A 20,989-nucleotide genomic window follows, 5' to 3' on the forward strand; every position below is an offset into this window, starting at 1 on the left:
GATAATCATGGCCCACTGGGGCAGCACCACCTCCCTGACCCTGTTGGGTGGAGGACCCATTAAAAGTGGCAGCATGACCCCCACAGGCAGGGAAGGCACTGCCCATGCTGTGTCTCTCTGCTGTGGCCCTGCCCATGAGGCAATTTCCTGTGGAGGTTGGGGTTGCACTCTCAGTGATCTGCTGGCCTTCTCTTCCTTCACTGATCCCCTGGGTGTTGGTCCTACCTTTAGAAATTAAAACAGCACCCCTCCCCCAGCCCATCCACTCTGGGCTTGTGGTGGGAGAGGCAGCCTTGGGGATATCTGAATTGCCTTTAGGATCTCTCTTCTTTTGTCTTGGAGAATCATGCATGTTTGCAGTGAAATTGTTCTATGGTTTGGTCCTGTGGAGTCTAAGAAATCTGACAGTCTTTGGTCATTTTGTCCTGTTTTTGTTTGTTTCCTTTAGTCTCAGTTGGCAGTGTTACCGCTGGTGTAATCTCTTCTCTGTTCCTGGCTTTTATTGACATGGCTGATCATCTTTACACAGTCCTTTGCATGCAGATGTATGTATTTGGAGTTGAACAGTTTTCTATATAGCCTTTAAAGCTCGAGGCATAGAGTGCACAGTCTCCCTTCTGCATTTCAATTATTGTTAGTCTAGAGGAGAGACAATTACAAATTACATACATGATTTTATTAACGCGGGAAAATAACATACATTATTTTATTAACGCGGGAAAATAAAAATGAATCATACCTATTGAACTTCAAATACAGGAACTTAATACCATTTTAGGAGATTATGGACCATGCCTGGTCCTAATTCATAAACAAAATATAGCCAACTCAGATAATAAAAATAAAAATTATAAATAATGCACCACTCTTTTTATCATACATCAGAAACTAGCCAATTCTGAAGTCTAAAATCTCTTCATATGTATACCCAAGTTAAATGAAAACTTTAGAATGTTTATTTTAAAACAAATATTTAAGTGAGAAATAAATAAATTCAGTGTTCAATTTAGAATTTGATACTGTGTTTTGTGGAAAAATAAAACATTTTCTTCAGATATATGCAATTTTACTTGGTAAGGAAATGAAAATAAAATTTCAAGTCTTCTAATACATATATACACACATTCACAAGTGTGTATAAGTGTGTGTGTGTGCATATGTTTAGGCATTCCATGTGGAGATTTCTATATATATGTGTTTTACTCTGGCATCTTTAATCTTTTGGAGTTATATGATTAATAATGATACTTTGTTTTCTTTCATAAGAGATGGGAAATAGAAAGCTCAAGAAAGAGTGAGGATGTCACTTCAATGTAAAATTGCCAAAAAAATAAAAAGATTATGGTCTGATGCTATCCCTATTTAAAAAGACAATGTAATGACCTCTGTTCTGTAACTGAACAATCGGCCACTGTAGGGAGAAAACTATTCTTAAAGAGTTTTTGTTTTGTTGTTTGTTTCTTTGTTTTTAGACAGAATCTTGCTCCGCTGCCAAGGCTGGAGTGCACTGGTTCAATCTCGGCTCACTGCAAACTCTGCCTCCCAAGTTCAAGTGATTCTGCTGTGTCAGTTTCGTAAGTAGCTGGGATTACAGGCATGTGCCACCACATCCGGCTAATTTTTGTATTTTTAGTAGAGATGGTGTTTCACTACGTTGCCAGGCTGGTTATAAACTCCTGACCTAACGCAATACACCCACCTCGGCCTCCCAAAGTGCTGGGATTACAGGTGTGAGCCACTGCACCCGGCCCCAGCCTAGATTTTTTAATAACTGCTCTTACTAGGTTCAGTCTACATTAGAGTCTTGTTCTTTTTTTCTTTCTTTCTTCTCTTTTTTTTTTTTTGACAGTGTTTTGCTCTTGTCACCCAGGCTGGAGTGCAGTGGCGCAATCTCGGCTCACTGCAACCTCCACCTCCTGGGTTCAAGCAATTCTCCTGCCCCTCAGCCTCAGGAGTAGCTGGGGTTACAGGCACTTGCCACCACATCTGGCTAATTTTTGTATTTTTAGTAAAGATGAGGTTTCACCACGTTGGCCAAGCTGGACTTGAACTCCTGACCTCAGGTCCTCCCAAAGTGCTGGGATCACAGGCGTGAGCCACTGCACCCGGCCTCATTCTTTTTAGTATCACTTTGTCTGTGTGTTCCTTCGATTTCTTTCTCTGTTTTTTCATACTACTTTCATTACACTTCTGCCAGAGTACCTAACTACACTGGATTATTTGTTTGTAACTACATCTCTGACTAGAGTTTGAAGCTCTAAAATGAGTTTTATTCTACTCATCTCTGTAGTTATCTCTGCATAATTCCTGGAAATTGTGCAGTAATCAACCAATATTTACTACATGCATAAACAGAAAGTTAGTACGCTAGTTGTTTTGCTTCTGAAAAAAAATTTTGTCCTTGTAGATAGGAAAATATTGAGAAAATAGGAAAATATTGAGAAACTATGATATAAACTCTTATTTTTTAGAGAATCAATGTTTTTTCTGTTAAAAAACTCTCAAGCCATACATAAATGAGGCCATCCTGAATCAATTCTAAGGTATACTGGGGCTTCCAAATTACAAATAGATAATAAGGAAGGAAGGTAGGGAGTTCTTGCTACAATAAACACAAGGGGAAAATTGAAAATAACACATGAGAGTAAAAGGTTGTGCATTGATCATTGCCAATTAATCATTAAAGTAGCAAAGTAAATTTAAAAATCAGCGAAAAGAGCACTTTTTTAGTCATTTAATAGTAAGTCTGGCTCCAGAGCCAGAAATATATATATTTGAGTCCTCATTGCAACAATTATTCATTTTGTAACTTAAGTGAGTTATTTAACATGTTAAGATTCTGTTCTATACCATTATAGTTAGGTTAAAATAACACCTGTATACAGGATTGTTAAGTATATTTAATGAAAGGATACATTTAAGTGCTTAAATCTGTGTCTGACAGACAGGAAGCACCTAATTAACCTAATTTTAACATTGATATTGTTGACTTTTTATTACATTGAAGAATTGGAAATTCAAATATCTAAAGTCCCCTTGAAATAAAGAATTATAATATTTACAATCTAGAGGACTTCTGCAATATTTGTGATATTATGAGACTGAAAAAAGGAAAAGCAGTAGTGACAAAATGCTTAGGTTTCATTCCTGATCGTTGTAGCTGAATGAAGAAATTACTGAACAGTGTAGTGACAGGTCAGATCTTTCAAGTGGTAGAAATGACCTTTCTTGAATACTCTAGCATTAATCTGGAGAATTACAACTATATTCATAAGATCAGTGAACATTAAGATGTTGTCACTTAGTCTGGGTGTGCTGAATTGCTCTGTGCAATCAAGTGGGTAAAACAGCAGGCTATAAAAACTACAGACATGGGACACTTCAGAATCCAGAAAGACCAAGCTGTAGTTCACAGGACACAGAAATGGAGATAAGAGATTTGAAGAAATAAAGAAATGTAAAGATATGCAGAAGGTCACCTTTGAATATTCAGCAGAGTACTTACTAATGCATGTGTGTAAAAAACTACTCCAGGATGGAGAAAGAACTGTCTGAAAAGATTTAGAGTAAACAATACTTAGTGCTAACATAGGGTCTAGTATTTTGCCTGTTTCTACCAGCCATGTTACAAAACTTTGTATTTCAAAGGTTATCACATAGAATACATAGAAAACAGCAGAATAAACATTTCTGATCAAATACACCTAAAACATTTTTAAAAACACACTATAGTCTAGTCCATAACACTGATGTCAATAAATTTAAGTTTTAAATTATACAAAATAATTCTCTAATGAAAATGAAATTAAATTAGAAATCAATAATAAAAATGTCTGAAAAATTCACAAATGTTGAAAACTAAATGACACATGTAAATAATCAATGAATCAAAGAATGCAAAAGACAATTGAGAAACTATTTTTAACTGAATGGAAACAAAAAAATAGTATCTCAAAATATGAGGGGGCCACCCAAAGTGCTGGGATTATAGGCATAAACCACTGTGCCCAGCCAGTATAAAATTTAAGAGGCTGATCAAAACAAGTGTTGACTAGGATGTGAAGCAACTTCTCTGTCAGATTTTCTCTTACATACTGCTAGGTAGAAAGTAAAATTTGTAAAATATCATCACCACTTTGGATAACAGTGTGGCACTTTAAAAAAAGTTAAGTATATACTTATATGATTCAGCCATTTTGTTTCTAGGTGTTTATGTTAAGGAAAAGAAAGATTTCATTAATATGATACAAATACTTGTACACAAATATTATTAGCAAGTAGTATTATTTGTAATGATCAATAACTGGGAATTACCTAAATATACATCAATAAATGAAGAGATAAAAGGAAATTAACTCTTTACTCATGCAATGAGATGGCTGAATCTCAAGATAACTTTTCTAAGTGAAAATAAGACATTGCAAATGATATATATTGTAGGACTTCATTTATATTAAATTCTATGAATTGCAAACTAATCTAAAGTGACAGAAAACTGATTGACTGGAAAGAGAAAGAGGTAAGGACGTAGGGACACAGAGGAGAAATCACAAAGGTGCATGCTTAGAGAATGTTTTCCAGGTAATTTATATGTTAACTATCTTGATGTTCTTTATGTTTTCATGGGCTCATATAGTTCTCGAGACTTATCAAATTGTATACTTTATATATGTGCAATTTATTATATGTTAATTATATCTCAACATGTCTGGTAATAAATTCAAAAAGAAATGTATGTAATATTTAACCTCTCTGTTTCTGTCTCTTTATCTGTAAAACGAACATAATATTAGACCTGCCTTCCACAGTACTTACCATATAGTAAACAATTTGTATTACTTACTAGTAGTATTTGTGTTGGCTGCTCTACAACTAATACAAGTTTCTCCCAAATTTAGGGCCTAAGCACTTTTTACTAAATCTATTAGAATGTGCAAATGTCCTGGGATTATGTGAGATGAGTGATTAGAATTATTACAGGGAAAGCTTAGGAAAAAAATTAAAAAGAAGAGACTCATTGGGTCAGAGACTTACAGGTTGGGTGAGAGAATGGAGCCATCTTCCCACTGCCAAGATCCATTTGTTGGAATGTGTACTAGTCCCATCCAGTGATATGACTTCACCAGTTTAAGTAAATCCTGTTTGAAACCACAAATAAACTATAAGTAAAATCAGTGTTGATAATTTTAGTAAACGCAAGACCATAACCATTTCATCTGTTCTCACACTTGTAAAAAAATGCATTCTGTCCACTAACTGGCATAATCTCATCTGAGCACACATACATGATACCTACAATTTCTGTGCTTTGTTATTTTCAATGAAGAAAGATTTAGGGTTGGTATTAGAATAACCAAGTCACAGCGTCCCTTATATGTTCTAGGTTCATATTCCAGTGAGTTGTCTCAGATGTTAGGATTAAATATAGGATGGGAAATTAAAATAAATACTCAACCTGGTCCTCTTTGCTGTATACTTTCAGAAGGCTGGCATTTTGAGACATACAAGAAGCCTGGCTCTCATACCAGTTTTTACTCTCATTAAAAAATTGGTAGCAGTTATTTTTATAACATATCCAGTTTTTAGGACACGGGCCACAGTAACTTTCTGGAAAAGGAGAATATATTATTAATTCTACACATCTGAACCATTATAGCAGATTTTGTCTAGACAAATTAAATGTCTTTCTCACTCCAACTCTAAAATTTCAGTTTATTAAATTATTACAGTCATAACCAAAGGCATATCTCTACATTTTCATAGAGAGAAGCCAGGCTGGGCGTGGTGTCTCATGCCTGTAAACCTAGCACTTTGGGAGGCCAAGGCAGGCGACTCACTTGAGGTTAGAAGTTTGATACCAGCCTGGCCAACACGGTGAAACCCTGCCTCTACTAAAAATACAAAAATTAGCCGGGTGTGGTGGCTCATGCCTGCAGTCCCAGCTACTTGGAAGCTGAGGCAGGAGAATTGCTTGAACCCAGGAGGTAGAGGTTGCAGTCCCAGGTACTTGGGAGGCTGAGGCATGAGAATTGCTTGAAACCGGGAGGCGAAGGTTGCACTGTGCTGAGATCACCCCACTGCACTCCAGCCTGGGTGACAGAGTGAGACTCCATCTCAAAAAAAAAAAAAAAGAGAGAGAGAGAGAAAGATGATGTCAAACCTAAGTAGCCTCTACTTTTTACAAGTATTCCCTCATTGTTAAAAGGAAAACAGAAGCCATAGTGTATTACAGACTAGAATTAATTACTTTTTCCTTTTTTAATCATGGAATACATGTCTACACAATAATGTAGGTAGATACATATAATATATGATCTAAAATATTTTAAAAATTCACTTACCGGTCAAGGGAATTTGAACTTCTTGGTTGAATAATGCTATTAAAATAACCATAAGTATTAAAAGTTTGTATTGTTAGTAACTTATAGTATAAGCAAATATAGTTTACAAATTTCTGGACTAATAGCAAAAATGTGACAAAGATACATTTAATATTTCTAGTTTATGTGTCTGTGTTTATGAATACTAACAAAAGTAATACATTAGCACTGTTAAATTGACAATGTTGCAATCTACTTCTCTGTTGTCACTTACAGTTTAGGAATACAGCACTCCATATCGTTACCATAATAATGAAACGGATTCCCATGGCTACAGCGATGAAGCAGCAGAAAAAAAATGGAGATGCTGTCAAAGAAAAAAGACACAGATCAGAGAAAGAAGCATAAAGGGTTTGGGTATCTTTGTATTTAATATAAATATTAGAGTTTTTTTAATGAGAAGGTGGTATTGATCCTTTTTCTGCCTTAATAATTTTCCCAGAACAGAACATAAATACCTCGCAAATGATAAAAAACTAGAGTACAACAATGTAATATTTCCTTCTATACTTCTCTACAAGTTCCCCAGTCATCCCTAGAGTAAATTATGCTTATGATTTTTTTTGTTGTTATTGTTTGTTTGTTTTTTTTTTTTTTTTTTGAGACGGAGTCTCGCTCTGTCGCCCAGGCTGGAGTGCAGTGGCGCGATCTCGGCTCACTGCAAGCTCCACCTCCCGGGTTCACGCCATTCTCCTGCCTCACCCTCCCGAGTAGCTGGGACTACAGGTGCCTGCCACCACGCCCAGCTAATTTTTTGTATTTTTAGTAGAGATAGGGTTTCACCGTGTTAGCCAGGACGGTCTCGATCTCCTGACCTCGTGATCCGCCCGCCTCGGCCTCCCAAAGTGCTGGGATTACAGGCGTGATCCACCGCACCCGGCCGTGATTTATTATTTTTATGCAGATACAATAATAAACATAAAGAAGGAGGAAGCATCATCAAGATGGCTAACTACAGGCACCCAGCACTCACTTCCACAAAGGACCAAAACAAGTAGATAACCACACATTGAATAGAGTGTTGAAGGGAGAAGGCTGGAATTCAGCAAGAAAGTGACCAAGTCTCTCTGAGGCACAGATGCTCAGGGCGATAGCATAGAAAGGGAAGAGAAGCAGGTGACACGGATCAGCTTGGAGCCAAGAGGGACTCTCCATTGAGGAGAAAAGGTAAACAGCTCCCCAGCAGTCCACATTCCCATTATAAATACCTGCTATCCTAGGTATAGGAGAGCTCCACATTCCTCACGATCCCTGAGTCCAGTATAGGGAGTTGACTGACATCCACATAACTGCATTATTCCAGAGTGGGAATTCACACTGGGGTCCCTCCTCTTCTCTGGAACACAGGCTGCAGCAGCACTGCACCATTTTGAGAGTGTAGCCACCACCAAAGTACACTCTGCCCTGGGGCCTAATAGTTCCTTTATCTTCGCATGTTTGGGGCCCAATAGCTTATGCATCTTCACATCCCTGGGGCCCTGCTGACATTCCACCAAATCCACCTAGAGGACTGCAGCATAGCAACACCAGGTGATCCCAACCAAAGCTGTAGTCATGACCCTTGCATCAAGCCCATACAGAGCCCTATGCCCAGTGAACAGGAGATGCAGCCAAGCACAGAGTCTGTCCTCAGCATAGAGAGAGTCGTGCATGTGCCCCCGCAGATTCCCAGAGCCACTCGCTTGGGGCCCAGTGCCACCACTGCCAGCAATCCCACTTTCTCCAGCAGCAGGCCAGAAGAGCATGGGATGATATATTCAAAATGCCAAAAAAAAAAATACCTCCTCCCAAACAAGAATACTGTATTAAGCGAAACTATCCTTTAGAAATAAAGGAGAAATACTCTTCCAGACAAGCAAAAACTGAGGGAATTCATCACCACTAGACTAGCCCCACAAGAGATGCTTAAGGGAGTCCTATATCTGGAAGCAAAAGGACAATATCTATCATCATAAAAATACACAAAAGTATAAAACTGGTTGGTAGAGCAGATACACAAATAAGAAAGAGAAAGGAATCAAACATTATTGCTACAGAGAACCACCAAACCACAAAGATAAATAATGATAGAGGAGAAAAAAATCAATGGGTGGGTAGGCAAAACAACAGGTATATCAGAAAACAATTAAGAAAATGGCAGAAGAGCAAGCTGGCTGTGAAGAACCCTTTAGTGATTATCTTCTCACAGAAACATCAAATTAAATAACTATCCATGCAAGAAAATACCTTCAAAAGAATTCAAGAAATTAGGTGCGCTATCACAGTACCCTGATTTTAACATGATAACAAGAAAAAACACATTAAAGAAGTAAGAAAAGATGGTCTTGCCTTGCCTAAACGCCTCTCTTCCAAACCCAGATAGTGCAGTGCTTAGAGAAAAACTGCCTGCTTGGGAAATGGAAATAAGAGTGTGGGACTTTGTGTCGGAACTTAGACCTGGCCCCACCACATTGGAACACAGCAAAAGACAGAGACCCCATGGCCCTTGATTCCAAACCAGTGCTCATATGGGGAGCATTTTGACCCACCGTGGGCCAGAGGTGAATCCACTGCTTAGGCCGGAGGAACCTTAGTCTCAGCCCACTTTATCACCAGCTGACTAAAGTGGCCTTGGTCCCAAGAAAATTTCAGTGGTTGCAGGCCATAGCAACCATGGCCCTTGGGCAAGTCCTGGCACAGCACTGGTCTGGGAGGCTGTGGACAAACAGAAAACTTTCCAAACCCAGAGAAAGATATGAATAACCAAATACAGGAAGGTCAAAGATTAGCAAGCAGATTCAACCCAAATAAGGTTACCACAAGACATATAAAATTTAAATGTTCAAAGCTCGAGACAAAGTGAGAATTTTAAAGGAAGCAAAATTTAAAAAGCAAAATAAATATAAAGAAGCTTCAACACATCTGTTAGCAGACTTATTAGCAGAAACTTTATAGGCCAAGAGGAAGTGGGGTGACATATTCAAAGACCCAAGGAAAACAAAATGCCAACTGAGATACCGTACCCAGCAAAACTATCGACATGATGGAGAGAAAAAGTATTTCTCAGGCAAACAAGTTGAGTGAATTCATTACCACCAGACCTGTCTTATGTGATATGCTAAAGAGAGTTTTTTCAGTCAGAAAAAAAAGAACACAAATGTGCAATAAGAAAACATTTGAATGTATAAAACTCACTGATAAAAGTAAGTACACAGACAAATTCAGAATATTCTAATACTGTAATTGTGGTGCCTCAACCACTCAGATCTTATAAAGATGAAAAGACAAATCTATCAAAATAATAGTAATTACAATTTGTTAAGAGACAGTCAATATAAAATGATGTAAATCCATACAAACATAAGTCAACATGTGAGAGGAGATGGAGTTAAAGTGTAGAGTTGTTTAGTTTTTTCTTTTTTTGTTTTGTTTTTCTTTGCTTTGTGATCAAAGTTAAGCTGTCATCAGTATAAAATAATTGCTATAGCTATAAGATGTCCTTGTAAGTCTCATAGTAACCACAGAACAAAAACCTATAATAGATACACTAAAATGAAAATCAAGGAATTAAAATACACTGCCAGAGAAAGCAACTTAATTACAAAGGAAGACAGGAAGAAAGGAAGACTTAAAAAACTACTAGAAAACAAGGAACAAAATGGCAATAGTAAGTTCTTACATACCAATAATAATACTAAATGCAAGGGTGCTACATTCTCCAAGTAAAAGACATAGAGTGACTGAATGGATTAAAAACAAAAAACCAAACAATATATTGCCTACAAGAAACCCACTTTGCTCGTAAAAACACACATAGACTGACAGTATAGGGATGAAAACAGACATTTCATGAAAATGAAAACCAGTAAAGAGCAGGCATAGCTATACTTAGATAAAATAGACTTTAAGTCAAAAAGAGTAAAAAAGAGTCAAAGAAGACCATTATATAATGACAATGGGTCACTTCAGCAATAAAATATAGTATTTATACATATACATATGCACCCAATACTACAGCATTCAGATATATTAAGTAAATATTAATAGATCTGAAGGGAGAAATAGACAAATACAATAAGGGTAGGGGAGTTCAACAACACATTTTAAGCAATGGACAGATCGTTCAGGCAGAAAATCATAAAAGAAACATCAGAGTAAAACTATAATATAGACCTAATGAACCTAACGAAATGTACAGAACATTTCATCCAATTGCTGTAAAACACACATTCTTCTTATCAGCACATGGAACATTCATCAGGATAGACCATATGCTAGGTGATAAGTCTCAAAACATTTCCAAAAGTCAATATTATATCAAGTAAATTTTCTGACAACAATGGAATAAAACTAGAAATTGATAACAAAAGGAACTTTGGAAACTGCATAGATACATGAAAATTAAACAACATGCCTTTGAACAAATAAATTCAGTAAAGTTTCAGGATACAAAAATCTGCATACAAAAATCAGTAGTGTTTCTATACACCAATAACTGGATGAAAAATAAATCAAGAAGTCAATTCCATTTGTAATACCTACAAATAATAAAATACCCTGGAATAAATTTAATCACACAAGTGAAAGACCTCTACAATGAAAACTATAAAATACTGATGAATGCAACCAAAGAGGATGCAAAAAATGGAAAGACATATCATGTTCATAGACTGAAAGAATATTGTTAAAGTAATTGTATGACTCAAAGCAATCTACAGATTCAGTGCAATTCCTATCACAATACCAGTAACATTCTCTATAGAAATAGAAAAAATATCTTAAAATTTGTGTGGTACCACAAAAGACTGAATAGCCAAAGCAATCTTGAATAAAAATGAAGAAAACCGGTGGCATCACGTTACCTGACTTCAATATATACGACAAAACTACAATAACCAAAACAGTATGGCATTGGTATAAAAATAGACACCTAGACCAATAAAACAGAATAGACAACCCAGGAATAAATCCATGTATTTACAGCCAACTGATTTTTCCAGAAAGGCACCAATAACATACACTGGGAAAGGACAGCCTCTTCAATAAACGGAGCTGAAAAAACTGGATATCCACATAGAGGAATGAAATTAGACCCTCATCTCACACCATATACAAAAATCAACTCAAAATGGATTAATGACTTAAATATAAGAACTGAATCTATAACACTACTAGAAGAGATAAGAGAAACACAACAGGACATTAGTCTAGGCAAATATTTTATGTGTAAGACTTCAAAAGTACAGGCAACAAAAGCAAAAAGAAACAAATGAGACTGTATCAAACTAAAACACTTCTCTACTGCATAGGAAACAATTGACAGAGTGAAGAGACAACTTGTAGAATGAGAGAAAATACTCGCCAACTATTCCTCTGACAAGAGACCAATATCCAGCATATACAAGGAATTCAAACAACTCAACAGCAACAACAACAACAAAAACTGACTTGAAAATTAGCAAAGGATCTGAATAGATATTTCTGAGAAGATATACAAATAGCCACGGATATATTTTTTGAAAGTTGAACATCATTCATCATCAAGAAGATGAAAATCGAAACCACAATGAATGTCATCTCACCCTAGTTGGATATTACTTAAAAAGACAAAAAATAACAAATGACAGTGAGGATGCAGGGAAAGGCTAATGTTTATATAATTTTGGTGGGAATGTAAATTAGTATAGCCATTATGGAAACAGTATGGAGGTCCCCTAACAAACTAAAAATATAACTACCATATGATTCAGCAATCTCAGTCTTTCTCCAATGGAAAGGAAATCAGTATATTGAAGTAATGTCTGCACCCCCATGTTTATTGCAGCATTATTCACAATAGCCAAGATATGGAATCAACCTGTGCCCCTTAACAGATGAATGGCTAAACAAAATGTATGTGTATATATATATATATATATATATTCACACATATATACATATATATATATTTACACGCACACACACAGGAATACCATTCAGTCATAAAAAAAAGAATGAAAAGAATGAAATCCTATTATTTGCACCAACATGGATGAGTCAGAAGTGCATAATGTTAAGTAGAGTAAATCAGGCATGGAAAGATAAATACCAAATGTTCTCACTCATATGTAAGAGATGCAAACTTTTAGCTCATAGAAGTAGAGAGTAGAATTGTCGTTATTTAAGGCTAGAAAGAATAGGGGGGAGGAGAAGATTGGGAGAGGTTGGTTAATGGATACAAAATTACAGCTACATGCGGGATTTTTCTAGTGTTCTATAGCACTACAGGGAGAGTACAGTTAAGAGTAATTTATTGTATATTTTCAGATAGCTAGAAGAGAAGGTTTTGAATGTTCCCAACACAAAGAAGTGACAAATGTTTGAGGTGATGGATATGCTAATTACCTTGATTTGGTCATTAGACATTGTATAGTTGAATGGAAATATCACTGTATCCCATAAATACGTATAATTATTACATGCCAACTAAAAATAAACAAAAATTACCGTTCCCTTTAACTACATATTAAAAATACATTTTAAAGAAACTATAATACACAAAATATCCTATGAATTTTTTTTTTTTTTACCTAAGACAATATCCTGGTGATTGTCCTCATGGCGTATAAGGATACCAAATTTATAAATAGCTGCATTGTATTTCACTGACAACTCTGGACAGATCTAATTTTTGACGGACTTTCAATTTTTTTTCCAGTGGATATTTAAATTGTTTCTTAGGTCTTGCTATGAGAAATAATGATACATTTCATACCCATCTGTGCATATTTTTGAGTCTCTCTCTGGGATAAATTCCCACAATGATAATTGTTGAGTGAAAGGGCATGTGTGTTTTAAATTTTGGTAACAATTGAATATTTTAATCCAAAAAGGGATTTTTACATATAGCACTTTGCGTTCCTTAAATTAATTCTTGTAAAGTGATGCTATTTGTTAATAATTTATTTCTTAGTTTTTAATCAAAATTGATAGGTGAGGGTCATCTGTTGTTTTCCTTTTCATACAAACTATATAAAGGTCTATTATCAATAGTATTCTGCTTTGAAAAAAGACATTGGAGAATATATCTTCTTCACTGAACTCAGAAACAATTCTATAAACAATAATCAAGCTACCACTTCTATAATGTTTAGGAACATATCTCTGGAGGGTTTTTAATATATCTTTTCTCTTCTCTTTTTCATTTCTATTTAGTTTTCTTTTCAGTGATCTCTTAGAAACTCCTGCCTCGATTATATTATCATGATAATAAACTCATCATTTTTTAGGGCGTGACAATATTCTAAACTCAATAGCTTTTAATACCATAATTTTATTATATATTTTAATATTACATTAGAGTTCATGTTATTCCTGCTTTCCTCAAGAAGATAAAGTCAACTGAATGATTGCCATTCATTTAATCACATAGTTTCCAAGATTCATTTCAATATACTGAGAGTAGACAAATGGAACATAGGACTTACCATTTTCTCTACATTTGCTTTTGACTACTGGACATCTTTGCTTTTGCCATCGTGTTGAAAAATCACTCTTTTTCAGATCCAAGTTATAATTATGAAATTCACTCATCTCTAGAGAAAAAGAATTCAGGCTTATATGAGTCATGGCCTTTCTGCCATTTGGGGCATAAATTTTAAAAATTCAGCTTGCCATTTCCATCTATGTACTTCCCCTGACTATCCTTTTTAAAGTACAACATGAACTTACTTTTGTTTTATATTACTACATTATTATGTTTACACTTTACTATATAAATAAAACTATATTTATGCCATGCGAAGTACCCTTAGCAAAATCCTATATACTATTAAAATTAGTTAATTCGTAATGTATAATGAAACCTAACATTACCAGAAAGGGACTTAGTGTAGTGAAAAGGCAGATGTAGGGAGAAAGACATGTATTTAAATCACAGATCCACATATACAAACTTGATAACTTCACAAATAACCTAGTTTTTGCATCCCAGTTTTCCTAATTTGCAAAAGACGAAAGAAATAAAAAAGAAAAGGATACTATCACAATCCAGTATGGGTATTTTAAAAATAAAATAAAAATATAATGAACTTAGCATCAATAACATCAATCATTTAGTAAGCTTTTAGTAAATAGCAGTGTGTCTAATTTTCTTCTTTTCTTTTTTTTTTTTTTGAGATGGAGTGCAATGGCGTGATCTTGGCTCACTGCAACCGCCGCCTCCTGGGTTCAAGCGATTCTCCTGCCTCAGCCACTTGAGTAGCTGGGATTACAGGCTTGTGCCACCATACCTGGCTAATTTTTGTATTTTTAGTACAGACGGGGTTTCACCATATTGGCCAGGCTGGTCTCGAACTCCTGACCACAGGTGATCTACTCACCTCAGCCTCCCAAATTTCTGGGATTATAGGCATGAGCCACTGTGCCCAGCCGTCTAATTTTCTTTATAATGAAGGACATACATAGGCTAAAATAGTGGGGTCTAATGATTTAGAACAAAGACAGATAATCTTGCCTCTGAACAAAATACCTAGAGAATCATTTTGCTCTCTTGAAATATTAATTATTTACTGATGATTACTATTTACTTAAAAGCCTTTTTTAAACTTTTATTTTTGGTTCAGGGGTGCATGCGAAGGTTTGTTACATATATAAATTCATGTCACGGGGGTTTGTTGTACAAAAGCCTTTTATAAATTAAATGATAATATGAATTATATTTTATAGGTAAAATTAGACATTGTTTGCGCATGTAATACCTAACTCAGTTATTTTACATATGGAGTAAAGAGAGTAGGTATCACTTTATGGATGAAGAAATTGAATGCTAGAGATTGCCAAAATCATAAAGCTTATTTAATATAATGTTACCAACTGTGAATAAGTTATAAATTTATAAACACCTTTAGGATAAAAAGTGCTTCAAAATACATGTCAGTTGATTTGAATATTACACAAATCTAAGATAAATATGGAATGTTTCATGCCTGTATTTGATAGAAAAAGAAACTAAACTAAACTACACAGAGGTTGCAAATTGACCCTTCAAATCTAGAGAGCGGTAAAAGTTTGAGTAAAATTCAAGTCTGACTCCACATCTATTTCACTATTTCAAGCTGTCCCAAGTTGTGAGTGACTTTACCATAATATAGTTAATAAAATAAAGGGAAAAAAGTTTTTAAGTTTTGGAAGACTTGATTTAAAATACAATATGAACATAACATGAAATCAACATAAATAGAACATGAAAAGAATCAGAGTAAATTGCTTGCCTATGCCTTATATGCTTGTATGAAATTCTTGGTATCTTAAAATTGTATAAAAACAAAACTACACACTTATGTGGTAAAAACATACCCCAGCTGTGTCGAGACCTCCGACCACGAATCCACCCCATCAAATAATTATAAGTGCACGTCTACCGCAGAGAGGAATCTAAAGTCTTCAATGCACAAAGGATTCCTGAATAAAATAAAAGTGGCCATTTGTTTTTTGTTCTCTTTCCCGTGGTGAGATAAAATATTTTGAATAGAAAAGTAAAATGCAGAAACTTTTCCCCTGTGCATCCCTTTCAGAAAAGAATAGAAATGACAATTCACATAAAGCCAGGCAAAATCAATTTTATACATTTCTCTTGATTGTAAAATAATCGCCAGTTACTTCAAAATGTCATAGAAATATAATGGATATATTAATTCACCTACATTGAGATATTTAATACCAATATTGTACGTTACTGATATTAGATAACAACACACACAGTTTTCTGTTTATAGTCGTTTATTGCTTCTTGGCCTTTTAGCTAAGATCAAGTGTTTCTAGTTGTTTATTTTGTCTGGCAATAATTTAGTTTTCTTTCTGCAAGCTAAACTCAGGTAAGTTGTATGCACTTTTGTTGAATGTCCTTTTCTAGTGCATTTTAATCCAACGTGCCCATATCATCATCATCAACAAATTATCATCACCATCATCATTAACAAAACTAATCTCACATGTTTATATAGTAACATCTTAGCAATGCATAGCAGAGCTTCCAGAAAAAACCATTTAATAAATAAGCATAGTGCTTAGATTTCAAAAATAAAAGCTATTTCATATTTGATTATGATAGTTGGAAAGCACAGATATAACTTGTTTCACCTTGCATGTAAAGATGTGTATCAAAGGTAAGTGCCCCCTACAACATCAGAAAACTCAAAAATTTGAGAATTTAAATTGAATCTCAATTCTTCTCATCCTAAATGTAAAGATTCATTTTTCTAGTTTTGCTTAGAGACAAGGCTTCTTCTTATAGTAATATTACAACTTCTGATTCTTCAATAAGTATATCCTAATTACCTATCATCAGATACAGTGATAGAATATACATCAGAAATGATAAGCATTCCGTATCCTCAGGAGTTCTATTCAAGCATCTAAGAAACAATTAGAATTACCTTATAGTGTAAATATTTTTATTTTTTTGAGGTTGAAATATAATTTCTCATATCTTGAATAATAAACACACTCACATACACACATACACACACCTGCTCAGAGAGGGAAGATCTTGATTCTTGTGGATAAAAGCCTTCTATAAAACTAGAAAATTTAGATATGTCCTCAGTTCCTGATCTAGAATTGAAAGTGGAGATACTTAGTGAATTTCTATCTTTGAGAAAGATGTGACAAATATTATAATCTCATCTTCCTGTGGAAAAACATAAACCACAGTACTTCCGCCTTATCACTACAAAAATATTGTTAATTTGGTAAAAGAGTTAAGACCACCCATTGCTGGATAAATGTTAGGTTGGTGCAAAAGTAATTGTAGTTTTGCCATTATTTTAAATAACATTTTAGGATTTGAAAATGATGAATTTAAATGATGCCATTTAATCCTAAATATTTTAGAGATTCAATTCAATTCCAGTTAATACCTCAGGTTTTGTTGTAGAACTTACAAAGCAGAATTCTACATGTACATTAAATTACAAAAGTCAAGACTAGGAAAGTCACAATTGAAGATGAAGAAAATGTGGGAGCCTTGTTTTACTAGATAGTAAGACCTATGTTAAAACCGTATTAATAAAGGCAAAGTGGCATGTGGGGCATAGATAGACAAATTGAGAAGGGTAAAAATACGGACAAGAAAAAGTCATGTGCATAGATTAAAAAATATAAGGTAACATTGCAGATAAAGTGAGAAATTAGCTCCTATTCAATAATTTGTCCTGGATTACTATCACACTGGCCTTTAAGTTACAAAAAATTAGTCCTGGGAATTTTTAAATTTTAATATAAAAAACATGAAATTGCATCTCTGTCATATATACATCATATGCAGAAGAATTAGAAACTTAAATATATACCCCAGTATACATAAAAATAAGTAAATATATGAATTGATACCAATGAACAAGATAAGCTAAATATATATTTTATGTTTATTAATTTAAAATACTAACATAAGACATCATATAAAGTAATATAAGATGAACACACTATAAAATTTTAACAAAAACCAAAGCTATTAATCTGAAAACTCTGAAATATAAGGAAGGAAAACAGCTTTCATGTGGTGATGTGTTAAAGTTGGACAATAAATTTATTCAACATTTTTTTTTCTTTAGCAAATGCTATTTGCTATGCACTTTTCTAGATCTTGAGAATGTCAAAGTAAACAATCCAAAAGAAAGTTTTTGCCCACATGGAAATTAATTACTTTTTTTTTTTTTTTTTAAGAGATGGAGTTTCACTCTTGTTGTCCAGGCTGGAGTGCAATGGGGTGATCTCGGCTCACTGCAACCTCCGCCACCTGGGTTCAAGCAATTCTCCTGTCTCAGCCTCCAGAATAACTGGGATTACAGGCATGTGCCACCACACCTGGCTAATTTTTGTATTTCTAGTAGAGACGAGGTTTCACCATGTTAGTCAGGCTGGTCTCGAACTCCTGACCTCAGGTTATCCTCCTGCCTCGGCCTCCCAATGTGCTGAGATTACAGATGTGAGCCACCACACCCAGCTGGAAATTACTTTTTAGTTTAGGTGACATAAAATGAATAAGTATACAACAAATTCAAAATTAAACAAGATAGGTGAATATAAAACAAGTTGAAGAAGATATGTTATTTTCTGACATACCAAGATTCTTTTCAGCTAATCAACATTTTCTATTAGCTATTTTATATAGTAAAAATAGATCTATATAGAGGAAATATAGGCTGATATTTTCTAACAACTACATTTTAACAAATATTTGGTTTTTGAAAGGAAATGAATAAATGAGTAAATGCAGGCTTTTTATGGGAAAAACCTGAATCACAATTTCCTGAAGAGTTATTTTTATATATGTAGTTTTCGACTGAATAGAGATTGTCTCTTAAATACAGAATTGAGAAAAGGGGGATAGGAATAGGATAAAAAAGAACATTTGAATATCCTACCTATTTCGTTTAGTTCAAATGGCAACTTACAGCCAACTGGGAAGTCCCCACACATACCTAAAAGAAGATTTTTGAAATAAATACCATGATAAAGCTAAGCACCAGGGAGAGTTTTATTGTCATATATAAAGGTCCCTAAACCAACTGACAGAGTGTGGAAAGGATTCTTAAAGAAGAAAATTCTAAAATGGGTCCTGTATGTCGAGTTAAAACAATTACTTAGATAAAGAAATAGTATGTTAAAACTCCAATTTCTTTCTCAATGTTGAACATACACTCACTTTGCTGTAGTCATGACAGTAAACTTATTGGGGATTTGCTGGGCATTTGTACTGGTTTATTCTATGTGAATTGCAAAAGGACATAGCATAGTTTTCAGATAAAATACTTTCTAATAAGTGAAATAAAACCAACGCAATTAACTTATGCAGAAAGAATAATTTGACTATAAAAGTACCTGAACAAACTTCATATAGACATATCTATATAACTTTAAAAAACTATTGTTAGAAGAAAAATTACAATATTTTGCAAACAGCCTGGGCTCAAGTCATTTGAGAACATCCATCACCACAATAAACTATTTAATTACTTTCATTAGTTGAGAAGCGCCAACAATCAACTGGCCTTTTTGGTCAGTAAGCTAACTCGCACTGCGGCCTCAGAAAACCCTTCTCTTCTGGTACACAGGAAAGACTTAACACGCAGCAAATTTGTGGTTAGAAACAGAGTGCTTGGCAGGTTGCTGGCTTCAAGCTGTGACACTAAAACTGGATGTGGTCAGAGGTGTTTACTGGACACTTGCCCAAATATGAAAGCTTAAGATGTGCAGTTATTGCCAAGCAAAAATTTTGTAATCTTGACCTTTTGGTAAATGCGTTTGAATTGACAAAAGACATGTCAAAAAGGACAAATTTTTAAAATTCACCTGGACAATAAAGAAAATAAAAAGGAGTGGAAGAAATAGAGCTGAGTCTTTGGATATGCAGGGGCATCTATGGCCACACCACCATGATGCATCCAGTCTCGTCTGGACACGCATGGGCATATTGAAGCAGAAGTGAAATGATGACTAATGTAAAAGTAAAAAAGTCTGCAAACATATTTTAAGAAATATGTATATATATATTTTCAGAACCTATTTTCCATTCAGCTAGGTATTATGTACTGGGCTACACATACTGACATATAATGTCAACTGGTGTATTGTAATTATATGAACTCAAGGCAGAGATTCCATAAATCTTGAATTTATACTTTGGGGAAAAACAGGTCATCATCTTGGCAATTAATTAATTTTCTCTGGCACAGCTTCCTAAGTCAGGAATGATTAAATGATTTTTTTGCCCCATCTCAGTTGAAATTTTGTATAATTCTAAAATTTAGCAATTCAATTGAAATATCTTTAGCAAATATTTGTGTTATATTAACTTAATCCATGCTAGGACACACCATTGTTTTGATTGTTTAATTGCAATCTATATAGTATAATGGAACAGAGAAGTGGTTTTTCCCACTCTGGTATTGTCTTTATAATTGTGCATAAATAGCCATAAATAAACAGTAACTTTAAAAAATTGCTCTCAAGTAAGTCACATGCATGATTTGCAGGTCAGATGACATCATATTTTTTATTAGCATCCTGGTTACTTTTCTCTGATTGCTTATTTGTTTGTCATTAAACCTTCCATTTCCTGCTATAGTGATAATCTCCACACTCGTAAATGGAACGATGCCTTTAACGACTTCTGCATCTTGGATTCAAATGGATTTTGTGTTTACTTCAGTGCTTCAAATATCAAAGAAGTCTAGAATTTTGAAGATGTCTTAAATTTGTGACGTTACTTACCACAAGTGCCTAAAGACACAGATCTAGGGATAAGACAGCATTTTTTTCCCAGAGGAAAATGGCTCATTAATTGTAGATCTGAGTGAAGCAAGGTGTCTCAAGTCACGTTTTTTCCCTCTTACGTACCTATTAGCAGGTACTCAAATTTTAGTTGACTTATTTCTCCTTCCTTTATCCCCAGTAGCTTCATTTGTGTGCAAAGGAATAAAAAATGCAAGTGGTTAAAAGTCTACAACGCTTGCATTATATTTTGGCGAATATAAAAATCACTACTAAAATCTTACAATGCTCCTCTTGAGGTCTTAGCCAAGAGGCCCTGGCGTTTTTCTGCACTGTAATAATGTTGTCTTCATAATTTGACATAGAAGTAATAGTAC

At 34.6% G+C, this 20,989-nt stretch overlaps 1 protein-coding gene across 1 annotated transcript; it reads right to left on the minus strand.

Annotated features, from left to right (window-relative positions):
- Nucleotides 1–491: 491 nt before the first annotated feature.
- Nucleotides 492–15,796, minus strand: KLRK1 (killer cell lectin like receptor K1). The gene is made up of 7 exons (XM_019039314.3): nt 15,696–15,796; nt 13,826–13,933; nt 6,595–6,687; nt 6,342–6,377; nt 5,456–5,607; nt 5,035–5,138; nt 492–639 (listed from the first exon to the last, which is right to left on the minus strand). Exons 1-7 carry the CDS (start codon nt 15,733–15,735, stop codon nt 522–524), a joined length of 651 nt encoding a protein of 216 aa, XP_018894859.1. The 5' UTR covers nt 15,736–15,796; the 3' UTR covers nt 492–521.
- Between the last annotated feature and the right edge of the window lie 5,193 nt (nt 15,797–20,989).

This window comes from Gorilla gorilla, chromosome 10, assembly GCF_029281585.2.
Source record: "Gorilla gorilla gorilla isolate KB3781 chromosome 10, NHGRI_mGorGor1-v2.1_pri, whole genome shotgun sequence".
NCBI lineage: Eukaryota > Metazoa > Chordata > Mammalia > Primates > Hominidae > Gorilla > Gorilla gorilla.